Source organism: Crocodylus porosus, unplaced genomic scaffold (assembly GCF_001723895.1).
Source record: "Crocodylus porosus isolate Cpor-Errol unplaced genomic scaffold, CroPor_comp1, whole genome shotgun sequence".
In the NCBI taxonomy this organism is placed as follows: domain Eukaryota; kingdom Metazoa; phylum Chordata; order Crocodylia; family Crocodylidae; genus Crocodylus; species Crocodylus porosus.
In genome coordinates, this window is record NW_017728947.1 from 89,060,674 (window position 1) to 89,085,096 (window position 24,423).

Genomic DNA, 24,423 nt, shown 5'->3' on the forward strand with positions numbered 1-24,423 from the left:
ACTAAGGCTTTTATTATATTAAATTATTTCCTTAATTACCAAAATTGAACATGCACTGAAATGAAAAACATTCAAAAAAATCTGTAGTAAAAAACAATTTCAAGAGATTGTCTGCTGCTTCATAGTTAGTTTTATTATTACAACTTTAGTGTTGGCATCATTCAGAGATCGTTTACCTGCTTTAAGCTATTAAGTCTCAGTATTTCTTTTTCTGCATCTGTAAAAACACCAAGAAAATGTATTATCTTTTATGAAAATGAGAAGATGAAATAACAAAACACAAATTAACATGCCCAGTAAATACTCCTAGTCTACACCATGAACATGTCATAACAGTAAGAAAACAAATTAGTAACAACAAAATAAGTTTTATTAGTCCTAAGTTAGAATCTAAGGTGATAGGGTACAATATATGTTCCTAACACTGCTTATCAGTGAGCTTGTCTGTAAAAAGTAACTCTGAATGAACCTTTAAGACTCCTTTTTTTTTTTTTTTTTTTATAAACTCCAAAGACGACATTGCTTAAAAGGAAAGAACTAAATATTTGACCATTATATAACCCATACCATCTGGGCACAGACTGTTTGCCTGTTGCGGGCATGATGCCAATGACTTCCCAGACTGAGTGCCTTGAAAAGGCCCATAAATAATAGGCTCCATAATCCTCTCAATATTCACTTTTGAGAAGATTCAATATGGGGACCATCCATGGTGCTCCCTCTTATATTTTGTGAGAAAATGCCAGGCCCTGCAGAGAACTCTTTGAGATTCTGTAGGAAAAAGAAGAATAATGCCAGAGAAAAGGGGATGATTTATATTTAGAAAGCCTTGTGTTCAGACATATGAAGAACCTCTAGACTCTCTAGGAGGTATCTAGCACTGAGTTGCTGGGAACAAGGGAATTTAAAAAGGACATAGATCCTGAAGGAAGTAAAGAGATTTGGATTAATAGGAAGAAACAAACCAAACAAGTAGGAAAGATCATTTTTATATGCCCCAAGGCAACTGTGATATTGTTCTAGTATCATACTTATTAGCTTCTTTTCTTTCAATCCTAAACTTAAATTGTAAAAATATTTAACGCCTCTCACACGTGTGATATTTGAAAGAGATTTGTCAGAATTCTCTCTAAAATATTTTTATCTGAGGCCAAGTCTACTTAGAGGTGCACCAATATATCAGTTGCCTATTGGTGCCATTCTGATAAAAGGGAAATTTACATTACTGGCTACCAGCTTTTTTTGGCCATTGTAACTGGTAACTATCTCCAATACTTAATTATGCATCCTGGCTGAGGCCCCCTGATGCCTGGGTTCTCTCCCTCGAGCTGGGCTGGCCCTAGATACATGCCATCCCCTAACCAGTGGGCCAGGTTGGACGGAAGCAGAGCAGCTGTTGCAGTGTCCCCAGCACTGGTGCAGACTACGGCCAGGACAGGCTCTGTAAAACACCCTGCAGATGGGACTTGGGCAGGCAGAGCTGAGTTGCCCAGCCTGGCCCGGCCCAGCCTAGCCTACTGCAACTCAACCCACAATGCCTAGGGGTCTGTGCCCCAGGGGCCAGGGGCACAGCCTGGCAGGGGCTGAGGCAACCACTCCTCCCCGCTGTGTGCAGCAGGGTCCTTCCCCCAGCAGGGAGTCTGGCCAAGCGACCACCTAGCCCTGGGCAGCCTTAGGCTCAGGCAGCTGCCCCCCAAGCTGGGGCAGAAGGGCAGGAGCTGCGATTGGCACGGGGCACTTTTACATGCATCTCCTGTATCAGCATCTCTACACTTAGAAATGGTGGGGGCAGACACTTGCACTAAAGCCGATTCAACAAGCTTTATTAGTAAATACTGGTTATTGGATCGGTATCAGTCAATGTAGCTGGTTAATAGTTGACTATTGGCATCAGCCAAGAAAATCTTTATTGGTAAACCCCTAGTCTACATTACAGAATTCAGTATCAGCTCCAAGTAACAACAGCTGTGCCTGCAGAAGCTATAGGAGAGAGTTAAGGGAAAAATTATGATTTACTGATCTAGTTTGTTTCCAACTACTATGCCAGTAGAGAGAGCAGCTTTGCTGGTATAATTGCATTCAACTAGTACGAATTTGCCAATAGTATGCCAATAAATCTAAACAGGCAAAGTAACCTTAAGTTAGACATGAGTTTTATTAATGTTGGTGAAAACGCTGTATACGTTTTTAGAACTGGTGTACTATTTATTTCTGGAATTTTAAATCAATTTTAATACATTCAGCTGATTTTTTAATCTTATTAGAACAAAAAAAATATTCTTGCTAGGTAGCTACTAAACTAGTCAAACTCCTAAGTCATCACAGTGAGCCAAAATTAGTCCTAATTGTTTCTCCTTTCACTTAATCCTTTCAATGCCCAACCCTTTTTTTAAGAAGCAGCTGTTTTCATGGTATTTAACTGCCTATTCTTACATATAATCTTTTGAGTAGTTCAATTTTTTCATACCCAACAGTGCTTGCTGTAGTCTGAGCACTTCTTCCTCCACAGGTGATGACATAGGTTGGAACTTCCCCCCCTGTTCTTTCAGAATAGTCTCCTGCTCTGCAACAGAATTTTGAAGCTTACTAAACTCAGAATTCAGCCTTTCATATTCTTGCGTTATTTGGCTTTTTTCCACCTTTACCAATTCTTGCTCTTTAAGCAGGATGTTATTTCTCTCTTCTGCAGAAGCTAGTTTCTGATTTAGTTCTTTAATGTGACCCTCCAGTTCCTTCATATTGTGCATGATCTCTGCTTTTCCAGTTTGTAGGTTCTGAATGATCTTTTTCAGTTCACCTATTTTAGAATGATCAGTAACTTCAGCGCCTGCACCTCCTGAAAGACACGAGAGTTTATAACAGTAAAATAGCATCACAAGGCCCTTCCATGGAAAGCTTCTAGTAAACTTTACCTCAAAAATACTGACAGCATCCCAATCAATATTAAGTTATACATTTTATCAAGAAAAAATAAGTCACCCAAATAATAGTTTTGACCATAATATCATTATGTTGTGTTCGTTCAAAAGTAAATGCTATTATGTTTTGTCAGTTTTCTCTTTTTAATTTAGCAGAAATAACAAACAGCTATTATAGGCTACAATTTTACACTGAGATGTATTTACATCGGCAGGTTTTAATGCTTCAGGGTTTTGGCTTTATATTTGTAATTAGTTCGTGAATTTACTAAATGGGTGCAAGAACTACAGATTCTTATAATAACCATAGACTATGTATGATTGCAACTTTTGGGTATGGTTACTTTATGTATCATTTTTGAATTTATAATTCAATCTAAAGTAAGCAGACAAATTATTATGCAAGGTGTTAACTTGCCCATCACACAAGGCTAGCCAATTTCACTGTAAATGATGTACAAAGCTTTCCACATCAAGACCATATTTAGCATACATTATCATTTCTTTTTAAAGGTGCTTCAAACTTTAAGGGCCTCCACAGAGCTGTGCAGGCAAAGCAACTTACAAAGCAAGCATTTAAAACAACTGTACAGCTGCGGAGGACAGAAAGCCAAAACTGTAGATAAAAACTTTGAAATGAAGGCACGTGACTCGGCAATTTATGTCCATGTGTACTCTGACAAGAATTTCCAGGATCTACTCGAAGTTGTTTCCCCAGTGGGTAGAACACCAAAACAAATGTACAGCACAGTATTTTGCACAGATATACTGTACCAAGTAGTATGACATATATTACAGCCGAGTTGTTATGCAAAAGATGTGCGGCTTATGTCTCTGATTTTATCCAAGATTCTTTAAAAGAATTATTTTGTAAAACTGAAGACAAGAGAACAATTTTAGCAGGCATCTGGATCCTTCAATAAATTCCCTGTCACTGTTAGCTGAGACTTCAAGAAGTTGCAAAGCCCTTAAAAAGCATTTTGCCCACTTGTGTTTATCCACCTTGCATGTCTCTTGGCCCTTGCTCAAAAGATAACATGCACTCTTTGGGTGGCAGTACACTGAAAAACAAGTTCCAAGTTCAAGCATGAATTTTATAAGTTTGTTACCAGAAGTTTTACTAGAAGAGGACATAATTAACTGGAGGCATACAAAAGTTCATTTTTATGCATCTAGATCATGTGTTGGCAACGTACAGCCTGTGGACCAGATATGGCCTGCAAAAGGACTGCATCTGGCCCACAAAAGTCCAACGCCAGTCTGCATTCTGCTAAGGGCACAACCAACCAATCCCCAGCCATTCAATCCAGTCCACATTTTGCTAATGGCATGCAAACTGCCTCTGGCCACTTCAGCCAACTGTTCCAGCCTATGAGGGCTGCTCTTCTTCACTGCAGCCTTTGCTCATCTTTGCTGGAGAGGCTGGAGGGGAATGATGCCTTGCAGCACTGCCCAGGTCACAACCAGCAGCCTACATTAATAAAAGTTTGCTGACTCCCTGTCTAGACACACAACCTCATTACAAGAACAAACAGATAGAAAACTAAGGACTCGTTGCTGGTAAGTGTCAAGCAGTTTCAATTACTTTCCAATCCATCTAGGCACTTATGAAAACCTCATCACCAAATTTGAGCTTACATTAAGTGGTCCATTGACTTTATGTCTTCAGGACTTCTCTCCTAAGAAGTTCTAACCTTGTGTTTTCTGCAGTCTCCTCCGAAGCATGTCAAAAAGCTGAAAATAAGCTTGATTTAAAGTGTACTACCTGGCATATGGAAAATGTGATTCTAAATGGATATACATTATAAAGGTGAAAATTTTAAAGGTTTAAGAAAAACTCCACAAGCAAAGAGATGTTTCTGTTCTCCAGCAAAAAGCTTAGCAGATTATGATAAACTTAGGTAGTTTTCAGAAGTAGAAGAACAAAAAAAAAAAAACATTCAACAAGAAGCACTCTCATATCAGTGAAAAATGGTTCTACAAGTTTGAAGGTTTTTTTATTTAAGATCTAGGCCAGAATCTGTGTGATGGAGAGCTAAAAATCCTAAAGAACCAAATTAGATATTTAAAAAAAATCCAGTTCAAGTCAATTATAGCCAAAGTAACATAAGAAGAGCTAAAGTAGTCTTCATGGAAACAAACACCAATTGTTCTGCTCATTTTATAGGATTTGATATTTTCCTTATAAATGAAAACTAAAAACAGCAGTTAATAAAACAGAATGATCACAGGATAATAAAGACCTTGCTGTAACTGATTCTCGAGTTCTTCAATTCGCTCTTCATATTCTCCTAATTCTTCTCGATGTCGACGACTTAGCTCTACTAATTTCTGTCGATGTGCATCCTGTAATACTGAAAGCTCGTGTTGATGTTCATCTATTTCTTGACTTAAATTCTGTTTCAATTCCTAAAAAGTGTGATTGGACAAAAACAATTATGAAATACAGAACAGAAAATTCTATTGCATTGTATGCATGTTTTTAAAAAGGACATTCTCTTGTACCTAGGAAAATTTAAGGCCTTGTACCACAGAGATATACCAAATATTTCACAACTAAAACAGCACACACCTTTTAAACCAAGTCATTTATGCAAACAGTCTGGTATGATACAGGATATAGAAATAAACACAGTACCAAAGAGCTTACAAGGTTAGGCACATAGGCAAAGTGAGTTACTAGGTTATGAGAAGACTAAATTGTTTTTTTGGATTTCCTTCTTCCATTATTAACCCTATTATTAAATTACAATATAATCAGGTGAAGGTAGTCTCAATGTCAAGAGATTATTTTTTAGTTCTACTATATAGCAGCAACAAAAAGGAACCCAAACACTGTTAATGAAGGATTCTATAATAGCGTTATATAGAAAACCCCAACACTGATAATGTATAGTATTGCTGACAAGCAAGTAAACAAGTTCACTTGTCAGCATAATCAGGAAATGGAAAGCCAAAACTCATGCGACATAGGTCCTGGAGTATACACTGTGTGCAGTGTGTATCCTGGGGCCAGCAAGTGGGGCCAGCCCTCACGTGCTGTGTGCTGCTGTCTGTGGGTCAGCTCAAGATCCAGGGGAAGCACGGAAGACCAGATGATGGGGTTGTGTAGGCTGCATCTTTGACACCCCTGATCTAGATAAACAATCCAAAATAATGCTTAATAACCAGCAGTGATAAAGACTTTCAGTTCATCCTCAGCTTCCTAAACCGAATATGCTGGTTTGAATAACAACAAAATATACCACTTATTCAGCATGCTACACCCTAAAAGAGTCCAACAACTACTGAAAAAAAAACCCCATACTGTTCTGGATGCAAGGTTCTGTGGTATAACCATATTAAAGGAGAGCTGGAAGAAACCTGAAAGGTCATCTTCTGGCCCAAGCTGCTGCTCAATTCAGGGTCACCCTTGCTTAAGCCATTCCAGCGAAGTAAGATTCTACAACCTCCCTAGGTCGGACTAGCAACCTTTTACACTCAGACTGAAACAACCCAGTTGTGGTCCAATGCAGTCCAGGTGTCTTCAGCAGTGTCAGCAGCACAGGACTTTCCCCATAGTCACACTGCGACCCGGCACCTGGGAACTGTACCCATACTACCAACACTTCTGTCAACTCCCTGCTTCTCAGCTGTGCCACAGATGCAGCTTCCAACCCATAAGGAGCTACACTGGGGCCAGGCATGTGCAAACTGCAACTGTGTGGCTGCTGCTTCTCTCTTCTTCCTTCACTCCTGGCTGTGGCACAGGCACAGTTGGAAGCTACCTGGCCCCAGAGCAGCTCCCCACCGGCTGGAAGCTGCACTTATATCACACCTGGGGAGCAGGAGGCTGGGGGAAGTGCTGGCAGTGTGGGCGCAGTTCTCAGCTGCCTGGTCTTAGTGCAGGGACAGTCAAAGCCTCCTGTCACTGACATGCCACCAAAACTACCCAACTAATGAAGCCAAGAGGCAGAAAGCAGCAGCAGGGATGTGGGCACAGCTGGAAGCTGCCTGGCCCTGGCACAGCTCCTTGCTGCCTGGCCCTGGCATGGGCAAAGCCACACCTCTCAACTCCATGGGCAGGATCTAGTGACTCCATGGGCCAAATCAAGCCTGTGTATTGCCAACCCCTGCTCAAGGTAATCTGTTCCAAAACTTAACATCCTTCAGAGTAAGAAAGTCCTTAATATCCAATCTAAAGTACCCTTGCTGCAGTTTAAGACCATTTCACCTTGTCCTGTTCCCTGTAGCAACAGATTAATCAGTCAATCATCATCCACTTCATAACCACCCTTCAGGTCTTTGAAGACTTATCAAATCTCCCTTCAGTCTTTTCTTCTCTAGACTAAATAATCCCAGTTCTTCCAACCTTTCCCCATAGGAAAGGTCATGTTTCTTAAACTCGTGATCATTTTTGTTCCTTTTTGCTGGACTCTGATTTCCCCATTTTCTTGAAGTTCAATGCACAAAATTGGAAAGGAGCACTCGAGGCGAGGCCTCACCAACCCTAAACAGGGTGAATGAATCACTTCCGTTGACTTGCAAGTGATGTTCTTATTCAAAACAGCCCAGTATGTTATTAGTTTTTGTTGTTGTTGTTGTTTTTTAAACAAGAGCAGTGTTAGCTCATATTTAGCTTAAGGTCCTCTGTAACTCCTAGGACCCAGGTCCTTTTCCTGCAATACTGCAGCCTAGCCAGTCCTTGCCTAGTCATGTGCTTGTTCTGTTCTCAGTGCAGGACTTTGCCCTTGGTCTGAAATTAAATGAAAATTCAGGAAGAAAGTTTCTCCAGTTCATTAAGGTCATTCTGGATACAAATTCTATCTTCCAAAGTATCTGCAATTCCATCCCATGCAACTCCATCTCACCTGGTGTCTCTGCAAGAGTGCACTCAATCCCAGCCACCAATTTACTAGTGAAGATCTTAAATGGTACTGGATCCAAGACAGAATCCTGGGGAACCCTAGGTGACATCTCCTCCCAATTAGACATCAACCCTAACTCAGGATGACTAACTCATGGAACACAATGATCCAACCAATTATGTACTGTATCCAGTAATTTCACCTAGACTGTATTTCCTTAGCTTACTAATGAGAATGTCATAGGAAAGTAGGACTCAAAAAGGACCTGAGGAGGCTATCCAGTCCAACCATGAGCTTGAGGCAGAATCATCCCTATTTAAACCATCCTAGACAAGTGTTTGTATAATTTATTCTTAAGAATTTCAGCTACAACCCACATATACAACTACCAGTATATTGCCCAAAACATTAAAAATACTCTACCTTGCCACAGGTCAAGTAGAAGGATGACAGCTTTGTCAATGTGCTTCCACTACAAGGACAGCAGTAGTTTAAGATATGCCCATAAAGACAATGGCAAAAGCCTTGCTAACACAAAGCTATATCCACTGTCCTGTCCCTGTGAGCAGTCCACCACTTTGTTATTGTCATTCAATCCTGCTGGCATGAAAATATTCAACTTTTCTAAGCAATCTCTAACTTGTACTTCTGCTATTCCAGGTTGTCTCCTCCCCTGTCCTTGATGCCAGATGTGCTTTATCATCAGGTAGCTGAACTTTTATTCATTAAGTACTTCAGCTTTCTCAGAATCCATTGCAAAATTGCCTTCTGCATTGAGTAAGGGACCTACACTTTTCTTGGTCTTCCTTTTACTGCTGAAAGGAGTACCTGGTCACAGCCCAGCTTTTTGTAAGATTCCTTTTGTGTTTCATGTCACTGAAGGGTTTGCTAGTTAGCCAGGCCTGTCACCTGAGGCATATCCTATCCTTTATTTGCACTAAAACAGAGGTTCCCAAACTTTCTTATTGCATACTACCTTCCAGATTTACCAGTTGCCTGCATACCCCTACCAGCATATGTTTTATATTTTAACCCCTTAAATGCCAATTATTATAATGAAAATTAAACCTGCCATCACACAATTTCTCCCATGTACCCCACATGGGGTATGCATACCACAGTTTGGGAACCCCTGCACTAGAATAACCTGCTCTTGTACTCTTAATACAGCATCCTTAAGGTACAAGCTTTCCAGGAATCCTCAGACTGCCTCCTACGTGATCTTACCCACCAGTTCCCTGAGTTTTTAAAGATTGCTTTTCTAAAGTTCAGTGTCTTAATTCTAACGTTCTCCTTCCTACCTTCGAATTCTAAACACTATCATTTCACTGTTGGTGTTACCCAAGTTGCCTTCTACCTACATATTCTTGACCATATAACACAACTGGTACAAAAGACCGTCTGAACCTGCTGCAGCATTAAATGCCATTCACAGCTATTTGAAGGAGATGTGTTAGACTGTAGGGCCACATCCACATGAATGTGGACGTTTGTTTCCCATGGACAAGAAACAGCAGCACACCTTGCACCACTGCTATCTTTCCCTGGGGAATACCTGTGCCACACACCCTCTAATGTGCAGCAGGTTATCCTGGGTGGGGTAAGGCAGGCTGGGACCAGCACTGGGCTGGCCCCAGAAGCCTTACCTGGGGTCCTGGGGGCCTCCTGGGACAGCAGCAGAAGCACTCCTGCCACTCGGAGCCTGGCCAGCAGCCAGAATGCAGCTCTGGCCAGCCAAGCTCTTGTTTTGGGCAGCACGCACTACCCTCATGTCTACCACCCCGCATTTTTTTTCCACACAGGTTTTTCTGGATGCTGGAACCTCCCAGAGTCAAAAAAACCCAACTGCACTGCTACTTTGCAGTGTGGAGAACACCTGAACATGCAGTGTGTGGCACCATAGATGCACCTGTGGCACAACATACCGCATAGGCCACATTCAGATGAGCATGGCTACATGATAATCTTGTCCAGAATGAAAGTTTCATGTAAAAACCTGATCCGATTCAAACTTCAAATAGGCTTGTTGAGAGTTTTTCTAATTTGAAAAATGCCTTAAGCATTCATAACTGTGGTGAAGGCACTACCAAAACAAGATACCCCCACTTTATTTTCACATATATTCAGCTCTAAGCAAGACATTACTAGCATACATGAAACTCTATCCTCAGCAGCAGTTTTGAAATTTTCAATATAGAAAAGGTAACTGCTTGATTTTATTAATACAAACACCACCCACCACCAGCACATTTTATATCAGTAATAAATTTAAATAGTTGTTTTCAGCTCCTGAAGCTAGGCCTTTAACTACCAGGAAAGCTCCTTCCCTTCTTTTATTATAAGATAAGATGTGTTCAAAATAAAAAGTGGGAGCCAAGTAAAAATTAGCAAATTCAAAGTTAGACCAAATTTTACCCATACTCTTAATGTACTGGAAACGTATGGAAATTGGGGTCACATTTAAGCAAGATAAAATACGGTCAACAAACAAGTTTAAAATGACCATTTATGTGTGTAATTTATCATGCATGTAACCACATATCACTAGCTAAAATCCCAGCAGCATAACTATTCACCAGTATTTGCCACGTGCGGCAATGTTAAATATCAGCAAATAAAAGCTATAATTTAGCTCTGTTTAAGTGCACCTACATAAATATCATAAGCAGTGGGATACTAAATATTAGTATTCATATTTAATACTGGTATCACACTTAATAGTAAGACTAAAACTCTCAGAGGAACTGAATTTCAAGAAGTACATGACATGTAAAACATTTCGAAATGGCTTCCTTCCCAACACCAGAATCTTGGTTGACAAAATACACCCCCACTGATTCACTCCCACTTGGGTGTGTCAGACTGGCATTCAAGCAGAGCAGACAGCTCAGAGCAACCATGCACATGTATGATGGCTATGTTTAGACTATTTCTAGTGAGAGTAGGGATCAGGGAGCTATGCCAAAGGATCAAGGGACTGACACTAACACTTTAGTCTTCTCCAAGCACCCCTATGACTCCTCCCATGCCATCTATTTTTCCTAGTTGTGAATCAGAAGTGAGTGCAAAAGAGGGGGTGGGGAGGAAGGGTTGTCAGAGGCAGACAAGGCCAGGAGATAAGCTATACAAACATGGCCTTACAGTTACCATTGATTTCTGTGTCTGTGTAGGATCTAGCATAGCATTTTTTGACTTCATTAAACTCAAGGCACCCCTCAGAAAATCTGAGGTCTTTGCTTTTACTCATTTCATAACCATGGAAAAGAGCAATTATTCTGCTACACAGAATGCCAAAAGATCATGACACTCCACAATGTTTTTTATACTATGAATTCCCATCTTATATCTATGCGTTTGTGTGAATGTGTAGGTGTTTGCACAGTTAATAGCATTAATTTTGCACAGTACTTTTAAAAGAAACTCATGGTACCCCAGGGTACCAGAGCATTATAGCTGATAATCACTGGTCCAGTGGACCAGGTCCCTATTTATGACTAGGATTCCAACCACAACAGGACTAAAACAGCAGCAGAAGTTGTAACAACTCACCACCCACTCTGGGGTAGAAAGGGAAAACCTACTTCCAGTTTACTCTGTTGGACATCCAGAACCTGAAGCACCATGCATGACTGGCTATTTTTCAATGTGGTTTGGACTTACTCTTGCAAGCCTTATTTTAAGTCTATTTTACAGCCAGCCTAAAAGGCACTTATATCCACTCCCCATCAGATATGTTTTGAAATATAGAAAGCAGCAACACTTTAGTCAATCACATGCTAATATATTTTTAATGCAAAAGAGTTAGGTCCTAATGGTGCAAACACTATCCACACATTTCACTGTAATTGTGTGAAGAATCTGACGGGTCATGGGAGCTGCCCATATCAGCGCTTGTGCTCCAAGGTCTGAGAAGCAAATTATAAGTGTGGGTTGATTTGTCAAAATTGTCACTTACTTTGATGGTATTCTGAAGCTTGCAGATTTCACTCTGTTCATCATCATTTGTTCTTTGTACTTTGGAAGACTAAGCAAGAAAAAAAATTATACTTCAGTTTGGCAAAATAAATTGAGATAAAGGGAAATAGATTTTTTGTGTAAGCACTTCAACAGTATAGAATTACAGAATCATAGCAAGTTAGATTTGAAGGGACCTCAGGAGGTTATCTAGTCCAACCCCATTTTCAAAGTAGGACCACCCCCAACTAGATCATCCCAGCCAAGGTTCCATCTACCCAGGTCTTAAAAACCTCCAAGGATGGAGATTCCACAACCTCTCTGGGTAGCTTGATCTAGTGCTTTACTACCCTCCTAGTGAAAATGTGTTCTCTAAAATAAACTTCCCTTGTTGCAACTTGACACCATTGCTCCTTGTTCTGTCATCTGCCACCACTGATAACAGTCTAGCTCCATCCTCTTTGGAACCCTCCTTCAGGTAGTTAAGGTTGCTCTCAGTCTTCTCTTCTGCAGACTAAATAAAACCCAATTCCCTCTCCTCATAAGTCATGTGCCAGAGACCTCTAACCATTTTGTTTTTGCCATCCACTAGATTCTCTCCTATATGGCCACATCCTTTCTGTAGTGGGGGGCACAAAACTAGACAGTACTCCAGATTGGGCCTCACTGGTACTGAATAGAGGGGAAGAATCACTTCCCTCAATCTGCTGGCAACACTCCTACTAATACAGCCCAGTATGTTGTTAGCCTTCTTTGCAACAGGGGTACAGTGTTGGCTCATATTCAGCTTATTGTCCACTGTAACCCCCGAGTCCCTTTCTGTAGAGCTGCTGCTTAAGCAATTCAACCCCAGCCTGCAGCCATGTGTGGGACTGTTCCATCCCAACTGCAGGACTTCACACTTGCCCTTATTGAACGTCATGAAATTTCTTTTGGTCCAATCCTCCAATTTGTCTAGGTCACTCAGAACCCTAGCCCTATTCTCCAGCATATATACACTACTCCACCCGGCTTAGTGGCATCTGCAAGCTTGCTGCAGGTGCACACCATCCCCTCTTCCAGACTGTTGATGAAGATAGTGAATACAACAAGCCACAAGACCTGGGGCACTCCACTTGATACCAGCTGCCAATTAAACATTGAACCATTGATTATTACTCTTTGGGCTCAACAATCCAGCCAGTTTTCTACCCACATTACAGTCCAACATTCATCCAAATCATACTTCCCTAGCTTGCTTGCAAGAACATTGTGGAATACGGTATGAAAAGCCTTGCTAAAAAGTCAAGGTATATCATGTCCACTGCTCTCCCTACATCCACAGAGCCAGTCATCTTGTCACAGAAGGCAATCAGGTTGTTCAAGCCTGACTTGCCCTTGGTGAATCCATGCTGACCATTCCTAATCGCCTTCTCCTCCACATGATTAGAAATGGATTCTTTGAGGATCTGCTCCATGATTTTTGCAGGACTAAGGTGAGGCTGACTGGTCTGTAGTTCCCCAGCTGCTCCTTCTTCCCTTACTTAAAGAATGGGCATTATATTTTCCCTTTTCCAATTGTCCAAGACCTCTCCCCATTGCCACAAGTTTTCAAAGATAATGGCCAGCGGCTCTACGATCACAACTGCCAGCTTAGAAAAAACACTATAATGGAGAACATTTCTTAAACTTAAATCCAAGAATAGCTGTTAGCAGATTTTTCTTTTAAATTTCACACTATATTTAATTGTATTTATGAGACACTAAAATTTGATCAGTTTCTTGCATTTCAGTAAAAATTCACAGAAGCCATTACTTTATTTGCACAGCTCTGAGAGCAAGCAGTATAATTGTAATCAACTGAATTAGTTGATTAAGGACTACTAACATAAGTTAAGAATTTTTAAGTTTCTGCTCTACTTGATGACAGCAAGCAGAAAATATGTGCTTTTGCAAATGATCCACAAAGAAGTTAGTAGTAAAAAAAAAATGAAGTCATGAAAAGTAAAATTGTATTAAAATCTGCAATTAACCTTTTGTAAATCTCTTGACCAATACCCAATTAAGGGCAGAGCTAAAAAAAAACAAAACCCAAAAGTACTTTTGAAGAGCCTATATATGAAAATTCTGTAAAGTCATATTTTGAGCAAATCCTAGTACATGTTTATTAAACTCTTTGTCTAACTGAATAAAAAGTAAGAGCTGTTATTAGTCAATTGCTTGCCAAAGATTAAATTCCATCTTTATAATTAAATTTTTGTTTATCTTTCCCCTCAGAAGAGTATGGTACTAATTCTTAAAATTCATGTTGGGCTGTGTATTTTTGAAGTGTCAAACATATTAATTAATCCTTTCACTCTTTCAGTAAGTTAGGTCTGTAGAAACTAGGCAATTTTACACAAGAATAGTGGATGTAGAGTCTCCAGACTCACATGGTTGCAAAACAGGAATAAGAGCTCTTTAGTTCCTAGCAATTAGTCCTGTGATCATTCCATCAAGTCATTTTGCTTTTATATGCACTTTCATGTGGTGGCTCAAAGAGTCTTCAATTTGTTGAAAGTCCTAAATACAGGTGAAAATCACCTACCTGGGCAATCTGTTTCCAGTGACCAACCTCAGATTCAAGTCTAGAAACTTCATTGGACAATCTGTTTATTTCTTGCTGGGACCAAATTACATCTCCAAAATCCATGTCATCTCCTTGAAAACCTGAAGAATGATGTCTAACCACAGGAACAAAGGAAGCTGATGTAGTGGTTGGTGGCACAATTCCTGGCTGGGCTGCCTGAGTAGCTGTCTGTAACTTTTGCAATTGTTCTTGTAGTGCATTCTGTCTGGCCTTCAGATGACTGACTTCCACCTAAATATACAGAATACAAAGCATTTTTTCAGTAAGGACATCTCAAAATACACTGACTTTCTCTTTTATAAGCAGATGAATTTAAAACCTATCAAGTGCTATTTAGATCCTCATCTCCAGGGATCCTGGTTTCCCCCAATAAAAAAATTTTTTAAAAAAAATTCACAAATTCTCTGATAAAACCTCCCAAATCAGTGACTAAAATTAAAGCCCCCCACCCCCCCTGGCTGATGCCCGTCATTCTCTCCCCACAGCTACTTGGTTCTGCTGTTGCCACTCACTAACCTGCCCCCTACAGCTGCTGGCCCTGCTGGTGCCCCCACAACCTCTCAGCCCTGCTGGTATCTAGCCCACAGCTCCTGCTCCCCCAGCCCTGCTGGAGGCAGATCCCAGCTGCCAGGACTATGGGGCCAGGGACCTGGGTCCACAGCCCCCTGTCCCTGGCAGGAAGCAGCAGCTGCTGCAGCAGAGCAGAACCCAGCTCCCAGCCTGCTGCAGGCTCAGGTTGCAGGGGGGTGGGTGGGGGGGTGGAGCTGCTTCTCACTACGGTGCACACTTCTGGGGGGCAGAGGGAACCCGTGCCCCTCCAAATCTGTGCGCGGGATGGAGACTATACGTTGCCCATTTTAGGCTTCTGCCCTGCTGCCCTCCCCTGATGTCTCCACAGCCATATGTGTGACCCAATGCTGCAAAGAACACCAGGGCTGCACGGGAAGCTGCCTGCCACTGCAAACTCTGCACTACCCTGGCAAGGCATCCCTTGCCTGCGTGGCTGAAGTGGGGGTGGCAGCACAGTGCTGCTCACAGGGAACATGGGCAGCACAGAGGTTGCAGTGGCAGACAGTTTCCTCTGTGGCTCTGCTGTTCCCTGCAGCACCGGGTAGCACGAGCCTGAAGTGGGCAGCCCACACCCCGCACACAGATCTGGAGAGCACAGGTCCCCCCTGTTCCCCCAGAAGTGCGCACTGTCATGGGAAACAGCCCCCCTACTTGAGCCTGCAGCCTGCCCCACCCCCACCCCCCACACAGAGCTGAGGAGCATTGGTTCCCCCCGGCCCCACCCCTGGAAATGAACACATCAGCAAGGGGCCACCACTATTTAGGCGCAGATCCACTAAAAGCTGTAGGGTTTTCAGCAACAAGCTCCTGAAACAATTTTTAGGTTATTAATAAAACGTTTTTAATTAAATAATAAAATGGCCAAAGTGCACCTGAAGTTATTTAAAATAACAGAAATAAAGTTTGTTTTATGCTCCATAAGACTTTTAGTATATTGCAGGTTTGGCTCCACATCATTCAACACTCTTTAGAGGATGCAACCAGGTTTAAAGAAAGACTAGTGAACCTGCGCATCGCTGAGGAAGATCAAGTTGATTTTTTAAATTTTTTATAACTTTTTGTCATAAGCATCATCTTTCTCTTTATGGTTTATGCATCATTGCAACATCGAATCTTGAGCGAAGCATTTACTGAATGGCCCTTCATCATCATATCACTATGAATTGTGCATCGGCCAACAGATCTGGCCTCCGGAATAAGAGATTTAATTCATATAGATAAGATGCATATTAAATTCACAGACTATTTATTACAAGCATCAAAATACTGTCTTCCCACTTTTTTCTGCATCTACAAATACAGAAGAAAGAATATTCTACAGTATAAAGTTTTGGAGGTTTAGGGCCAACTTTCCTTGTTTCGGACTAAAAACCCAAATTGTTTGGTATTTTTAATCGAAAAGACAAAAACATTATTTTACACAAATAAACCTAACCTATATCTATTTTTATACACATATTTATATATTTTCCATACTTGAAAGAAAGATACAGACACATTCCAACATACCTCTTTTTGTTGTAGCTGATTTCGGTACTCTATGGATAACTGTTTTATTTGAAGTTCTGCTGCTTCATGTTTTTCTTCCAAATCACTACAGACTTTTTTCAGTCTCTCATTCTAGAAAAAATGAAAAATCACAATTAACAAATCTTATGTGCCTAAGAAATAATCTGATCAGGCAAAAGTTTAATAACCGAGCATTAAAGGTTTTCCATGTTGTCCTACTTTGCTCTTTCAGACTTGGAAACCTGTACACACCATTACATTGTTGAGGATGACAGGCTGGAATTGGAATTAGTTTTGATCTGAGGTAACAGTCACTTACACACCCATGTATCAGGTCATTACCAACGAGAAAGATGCTGAAACTTATGAGAACTCTGGGCTTGAAAACATCTCAAAGCTGAAGGTTACTGTTAAATTTCAAGACTCCACTGACTAAGAAGAATGAAGTGGGGGTGCACTGATAGAGATTTTTGGGGCTGATACTGACAGCCAATTTTAAAGGAGGCATATCAGCCAATATTGATCTGATTTCCAATACAGCTGCATGTACAAGTCTGTTGTGGTGGAAGGGGAGGGGGCAAGGAAAGCGGGGGGCAGATCAAGGCCTCTCTAGTGATGGAGGAAGTGGGCCTGGGGCAGATGCTGCCCAGGTGGGGCAGGAGTGGCAGCTCCTGTCACCACGCACATCCCAGGAGGGCACGGAAGGGTGGGGCACACGTGCCCCCAGAACTGCACGGGGGGATGGGGGTGGAGTAAGTTGCAGCTGCGAGCTGGGGCCAGGGTTACGCCTGCAGTGCTGGGAGGAGGATTATAGGGAGGCTACAGCCACCCCAAGTTTCTTCGTAGCCTCCCATAGCCCTCCTCCCAGCACCACTGGCGTCCACCCCAAACAGCTTCAAGTGCAACCCCCATATGCCGGGAAGAGCCTGATACAGGCCCTGTCCCACCCTGCAGCTGCAGCCCACCCCACCCACGCCCTGTGCAGATCATGGGGCAAACGCCCCCCTCCCCTCCTGGGGTTTACACTGCAGCAGGAGCCGCCCTCCCCCCCACTCCATGCTACTGGACAAGCCGTGGCTCCATCCCACACCCACCCCATCTCCACTGAACAGCTCCTGCCTCAGCCCTACTCCCTCACCACAGGGGTCATTGATCTGCACCCCCAGGCCCCTTCTTCCCACTCCCCTTCCACCACAACAGACTTACCAGCTGCACGCAGATCTCCAAACTGCCAGGCTGTACTCCTCACTGCCTGCTTGTTACGCCACAGCTGCGCATATGCATGGGCATTTATTGGCCACGAGGCCAATTTCTGATGCACTCAATTTTCTTTATATTGGTGCCGATCCAATATCGGACCAATGTATCAATACACCTCTAGAATAAAGGCAAAATGTCACAGGCAATGCAAGAGTAATCTTGCATCATCTGACCTGGATGCTATAACGGCTCTTTGGATGCAGGGATGTAGGAAACACAGCTTAGATTTTAACATTGCTGTAACACTTATCTGTCACCCTGATTTCTAGAATTTCTTTACCAGATAGACTGCTGGGTTTTTTGTTTTTTTTTTTGAAGATGATGTGTCTGATAGGCAGAGAGGAAACTAAACTTGGTCCTTAGCAGCATCAGTTTATCCTTCTCAAATACAGTACCTGCATTCCAGAGTGGCCTACCTCAGACTTTTGTGCTGCTTGAATACTTTCTATTTCTCTCAGCCTAGAATTGGATACTTGAAGTTCTGCTGATTCATCTGAAAGATAAAAAGTTATTAATATTACAGTTTCCTAGTCTGAATGATTCTTAACTCTGTGGCAACAGACAAAATGGGATTCTCAAGTAAAGAGGTACATTACAGTTTTGCTGGGCTTTGTTACACAAGTTCAAGAAACATTACTTTATTTTTGTTTCTTTTCTACCTTTATGACTATTTTATGGACTAGGGCGTGTAACAGCTTTCCAGTTCAGAAGTTTGGAATTTTCTACACTTTACAAGCCATATCTTGGAACCAATGGCTAAATGTAAAATTAAACTTTGAAAGGAATAAGGAACTTACTCTTGTTTCCAAATAAATTACTATTCTGACAAGAAGTTGTTTTGCTTTTCATTAGTGCTTTGATGTAGATAAACAGCCAGCTAACATTGCACCCAATGAATGCCACGTGCCCCCAGCAGCGACTAGGGAACTCCCACAGGCAGCCATGGCACTGGCAGGCCGAGTGGGGAGATCCCGCAGGTGGCCGCGGCAGTGTAAGCAGCAGGGGGAGGGGAGGGGGAGGCAAACGCCAACCAGCAGTTGGCAACCACCCACAGACACTGCCGGCAGTGTCGACGGCATGGGTGGGGTGGCAAGCAGTGACCGCCTGGCGGCACCATCAGCAGTGCTTTTGGCAGGGAGTGCACCACCAAGCTCAGGGGGTGCATGTGCACTTGTGTGCACCCCCTCCACATCACCAATGTTTCACTCTGCAGTTTTAAACACCTTAATGATTTTTTTTGGCAACACCTCGTCCATAGATAACAAGTTTCCGTTCACATTTTTGTCTTACTTATTTGAACTTCTCAGCCTTGCTATATCCTCTCAAAATGAGATGATCAAATTTAGAAACAGCTTAGCATTACAGATGAAAGTTCATCACAGGATCCTAGGAGTTGATGATTCAGGAACTTCTTTCCAGTCTAGTTCCCAGCTATGACAAGCTATTACATCACTTTACTACCGCATTTAAAATCTTATCAAGCTTCACCTTAATTCTAGTTAGGTTTCTTCGACCCGACTATTCTAATTGGGAGGCTATTCCAGGAGCTCATTCTTTTGAGGATTAGAAATCTGTTAATTTTCAGACTAAATGCATCTGTTGTCAGTTTATACACATTTGTTCTTGTGCAAACATTGTCCTCCCTGGTGTTTACTCTCTTCCATGACAGTTTCACAGTAATCACATACTCTCCTAAATTCTATTGAGAGGTTAAACAAGTTCTTTTATACAGGCTCCTTTATAATCTCTTTTCTCAAGGCAGATTCTTTATCCCCCTGATGACAGTAAAAGCGCATCACTATGGGCACACGTGTGGTTTCCGGCACCACAAACCCATCTGCAGCACTGCAAATGACATGTGCCACACATGCACACATTCTCCAGACTAATTAGCAGTGTGGCAAGTTTTTTTGATGGCAGGATCTTCCAGTGTCAATCAATAAAAAAACAAACAAACAAACCAGGAAAAGGCTGGGTGATGCATGTGGTGGCAGCACGTGCCACTTGAACCTGGAGCCTGACTGGCCAGAGCAATCCTCTGGCTGCTGGCCAGGCTCCACATGCCCAGATTGCTGCCACTGCAACCCCACGAGACCCACAGGAAAGGCTGATGGTGCCAGTCCAGGTACTGGCCTCAGCCTCCCTTACCCCACCTGGGGCAACTTGCCATGCATCAAAGCCCACATGCAGGGACATTTCCCAGGGACAAATAGCAGTGGCACAGATGTGCCACTGCAATCTGTCCCTGGGGAAATGCATGTTCCCACTTGTGAAGACATCCCCCTAAGAGCCCTTCCCCCAAAGTATTCTATTTGAATTTATCCTTCCTGAACACAGTATTCCAGATGTCAATTTACCTGTGCCTTGAACAATAGTATCCATAGTTAAAGAGAGGCAGTACTTCCTGTAAAATTTCCTAATTCATTTTTAATCCAACTTGGTCTTCTATCTGAATGTTTCCCTTACTACTGTTATGCACTGGATACATCTTTCGACTGAGCTGCTCACAATACTTGCTAAGTCCCTGCCTCCAACCCTGTGCTTTCCCCCACCTCTGAAAAAAAGGCAAAAATCTTACTATGCTACTGCTGGGTTCTGAGCCTGGACTATTGTTTGTCAATGTACATAATCTTAGGAAATCCAAATTAAGGGTACTGTGACTGTCACTGTTGGAAGTCAATCCTTCAGAGCTTTTATGAACTAAAATAATTTGGGGTGACTGATCATAGCACTTTACAAGGAATTCATTTTATACATGGGACTGAGAGTAACATTTACTTATTTTGTTCACTTTCTCTCTACATTTTTAAATGCAATTTTAACTATGTTCCACTATTACCTTCTTTCTGTCTGGGAGTGCTGCTGTTTAATACATGGTTGTTTCCAGCTGATGGGGTCAGCAATCTTTTGCAACCATGAACCTGAATTTGGAGTTTGGCTCCTACTACTAGCCACAAATCTTCCTTCCCAGTGCCCAACCTGCCTGCGCTTATCCATGCCATTGATCCCTAGCTCCTCTGCAGCAAAGTCAGGCACAAGAGAACAGCAGGAAGATCTGTAGAGGGAACAGGTGGCACAGTAAAACTGCATGCTGTCTTGCACAAGTCCTGTGTCACTCAAGGCCAGGTTGGATCTGCCTCTTGAACCAAAGGTTGCCAAACCATATCAGAGGACACTGTTCTTTCTAGTCGTTATTTGTTTCTCTCAGTAATTTCATGAGAGGATTCATAAAAAAAAAAAAGGGATACAAATTAAATTTGACCAATCCTTTGTACATTTTATTAACATTTCAAAAACAAAGAGGAAATGCACAAAAAGGTTTATTCTAATGCAACATAGTACTTTACCCATAAACAATGTAACAAAATATTTTCCTGAAATGGGGTGGAGTTCACCACACTCCGATTTCCCTTTGGGCCTCTTTTTAAGGGGTAACAGTAACTCTGACACTTTCCTTTACTAGGGAGCAAGCACTGTTTTTACACCTATAGAATACTTTTGTAGGTACATTTCCCATTTAATTTCTTTCAGATCTCCTAACAAGCAACACCTAGTGATTTTCCATCTGCTGCTTAAAAATTGATATTGAGAGTTCCCACTAACTCAAATGTTCCAGATACGGAAAACCAATAAAGATGTTTTTGGCCAATACCAATGGCTGATTATTGATCAGCCATATCAGTCAATACTGATCCGAATGCCAATATGTAGGCTGGCAGCTTGGAGAACATGCCAGCTGGTAAGTCTGGGTGAGGGAAGGAGGGGGGCAGATTGAGACCCCCACAGTAAGGGAGGGAGTGGAGCTGATGCAGGTGCTGCCCAGTCAGGGTGGGGCAGAGCACGGGATACAGCCAGTAGCAGGACCAGAGGTGCGGGGGAGAGGACAGAGGTGTGAACGAGGAGGGCTGCCACTGCTGCACACATCCCAGGAGAGGCATGGAATGTGTATGCCCCCCCAGATCTGTGCACAGGATGAGGATGAGCTGCTGCTGCGCGCTCTCACTCAGGGCCTGCATTGTGCACTGGGCTCTTCCCAGTGGCTGCACTTGGAGTGAGCGGGGCAGGCAGCAGCAGTGCTGGAAGGGGAGACTATGATGGGGGTGGCTACAGCCACCCCAGTAGCCCCCCTACCAGTGCTGCTGCCACCTACCTGGCCTGAGTGCAGCCCCTGGGAAGAGCTCAGCACAGCCCCTGAATGTGAGCACACAGCAGCTGCCCACCTTTCACCTGCGCACAGACCACAGGGGGGCACATACCCCCATACCTTCCCCAGGGTGTGCACAGTGGCAGGAGCCACCCCCATAACCCTGGCTGTGTCCTGCACCCTAGCTCAGCTGGGCAGCACCTGCCCCTGTCCCATCCCTCCCTCACTGCAGGGGCCTCCATTTGCCCCCCTCCACACTCCTTCCCTCCCCCCATGCCCCTTCCTTCATACAGCCAGATGTTCCTCTCCAAGCTCCTGACTGTGCGCATGCTGTGGCTACATGCCTGCTGCAGCTGCATGCATGCACACAGCATTTATCGGTGGCCATATCAGCCAAAGAGCTGATTGCCAATTATGTCAATTTCCCTTTTATAGATGCTGATATGATATATCCATGCACCTTTAGTTCCAGAGGCTACATTTCTTTGACAATCAAATTGAGGCCTATAAAAACTGATACTAACTTTACTGGAAGTCGGAGACACTCAAATATAAGGGATGAGATTGGAAATTAGTTGATACAATATACTAGGAAAGGAACTAATTGAAAAACATTTCTTGCAGTCTACAGCTCTTTACTGACAGAGAAATAATACTTCAATACAGCTAGCAAGCCTAATAAGTGATACAAATGTAAGTTTTAGAAAGTCTCATCAAAATACTCCTGAAAAGATCAAAAGAAAAATGATGCAATTCACAATGGCAAGTGGGATCAAGCACATTTGAAGGAAAGTATTTACAATACCTTTTCCATTTTAGATGCAGGAGCTCTTGCCAAAAAAAAAAAAAAGTTTTTGAAGCTTATTTATGATAATCTATTTACCTTTTCCAGATGGGAAGCCTATCTAACAAATTATTACAGAGTTTGACATCTTTTCTTTATGGAATTTCTAAAAAATGCAATCTGACAATCAATACATTTTTCCCAATCAATAGCTACAGTACAATTACCTCAATAATCTTGATGATGCACTTTAATTTAGCATGTTGGCTTTTCAGGTGTTTATTTTCAAAGAGCAATCGAAAGCATCATACATCATCACAGAAAGCAGCTACTGTCAGAACATATGTTAACCCAGTGCCATTTAGGTCAGTGTTACAAAGTAAAATGAAGTTTGGACATGTCCATTAATTCCTAACGCTTAGAATCTGATGCCAGTTACAAGCACCAGCTCATTTTAAATGGGTAAAGAAATTTTACTGAGGTGAAGCATCTGATTTCTAAAAATACACTACAATAAAAGAACAAGAGGCAGAAGCAACATCATTTATGCTGACTACTCTACAGACATTATTAAACAACCACTAATAACAATCACATAAAACTTAAAATGTGTTGGAAAAAAACCTGAGATTATGCACATTGCATGCTGCTACTTCCAGGAAATAAAAGAGCTCCAAGATGATCACAAAATCATAGTGAAGTAGGGCTGGAATGGATCTCTGGAGGTCATCTCTAGTCCAACCCTCTGCCTGGGGCAGGATCATCCCTATCCAAACCATCCCATACAAACCAGAAAGGAAATCTTACATAGAGTTTAAATTAAGTGAAGCAAGGCTCTAAACTAAGCTAATACAGGCTGAGAAACTAACACAATGATTAGTCTAAGATTGTAGAGCAGGTCTTTGGGGCAGGAAGGCACCTTGGCTTCCTAACAAGCAGACACAGCCTATAAAAAATGACAAGGGCTGTAATTAAAGAATATTTCTTGATCTGAATCCTCATTTCAAGAGGTAGAATTAGGTTCCCCTATGTGTATTCTCCATCATGATTCGCAGGTACACCAGGAAAGATCTTAAAAGCTTCATTTTAAAAACACTTAAATCGCTGTGAACAGCAGCACTAGAGGAGACGGGGAACTGGGGACAATGCGGTCACTGCAGACTGTGCTGTTCGCTCCCTGCCTAGCCAGTGGCTGCTCCACTCAGCCTCCAAGCTCCTTGAAGCCAGAGCCGCCTCGTCAGGCCCTTCCTGAGGGCAGAGAACTGCAGCCTCCCTGGGAGGGGTCAGGCACAGCCCCACAACTAGCGCGTCAACCCCCGGCCCGTGCAACACATCATCCGCTGCGGGAAGCCCCCGCCCGGCCCGGCCAAGCTTCGGGGCAGGCGCCGCAGGCTCAACCCAAGGCCCAGGGCTGCAGAGGCAGGAACGGCCCCGGCCCCCCCGCGGCCAAGCCGGCAGGGCTGAGGGGAATAGCGCGGGCCCGTACTCACCGCGCAGTTCCTCGGCGCCCTCCAGCAGCATGTCCCGCGTGAGGCTGGAGATGTGCCCGGTGAGCGAGGACAGGCCGCCGCCCACCTGCCCCAGCGACTGGCCCAGCCCCGCGCCCAGGCCCCCCAGCCACGACGCCATGGCGGCCCCGGCCGCACTAGACTAATCCCAGGGCCCAGGCTGGCCTGCGAGCATCGGCCCCAGCCCGGCGCAGGCCTCAACGGCTCGGTCCGGCGGCGCCCGGCATTGCCACCTCGACGGCCGCCATGACACCCGCAGCGCCTGCCGGGTCACCATAGAGAATGCTGAGAGCTGCGGGTGCGGCTAGAGCGCCCCCTGCG

At 43.1% G+C, this 24,423-nt stretch overlaps 1 protein-coding gene across 2 annotated transcripts in view; it reads right to left on the bottom strand.

The window, feature by feature from the left end:
• TRIP11 (thyroid hormone receptor interactor 11) overlaps nucleotides 1–24,423 on the bottom strand; it is a 66,441-nt gene extending 42,018 nt beyond the window's left edge. For both annotated transcript variants that reach the window (XM_019552426.1, XM_019552425.1), the window contains exons 1-8: nucleotides 24,085–24,423; nucleotides 18,083–18,159; nucleotides 16,407–16,517; nucleotides 14,286–14,558; nucleotides 11,721–11,789; nucleotides 5,162–5,327; nucleotides 2,468–2,836; nucleotides 177–217 (exon numbers count right to left, since the gene is read on the bottom strand). In XM_019552426.1, coding sequence (XP_019407971.1) covers nucleotides 177–217; nucleotides 2,468–2,836; nucleotides 5,162–5,327; nucleotides 11,721–11,789; nucleotides 14,286–14,558; nucleotides 16,407–16,517; nucleotides 18,083–18,159; nucleotides 24,085–24,223 — 1,245 coding nt within the window. In that variant the 5' untranslated portion in view covers nucleotides 24,224–24,423. The remainder of the gene's footprint in view (nucleotides 1–176; nucleotides 218–2,467; nucleotides 2,837–5,161; nucleotides 5,328–11,720; nucleotides 11,790–14,285; nucleotides 14,559–16,406; nucleotides 16,518–18,082; nucleotides 18,160–24,084) is intronic.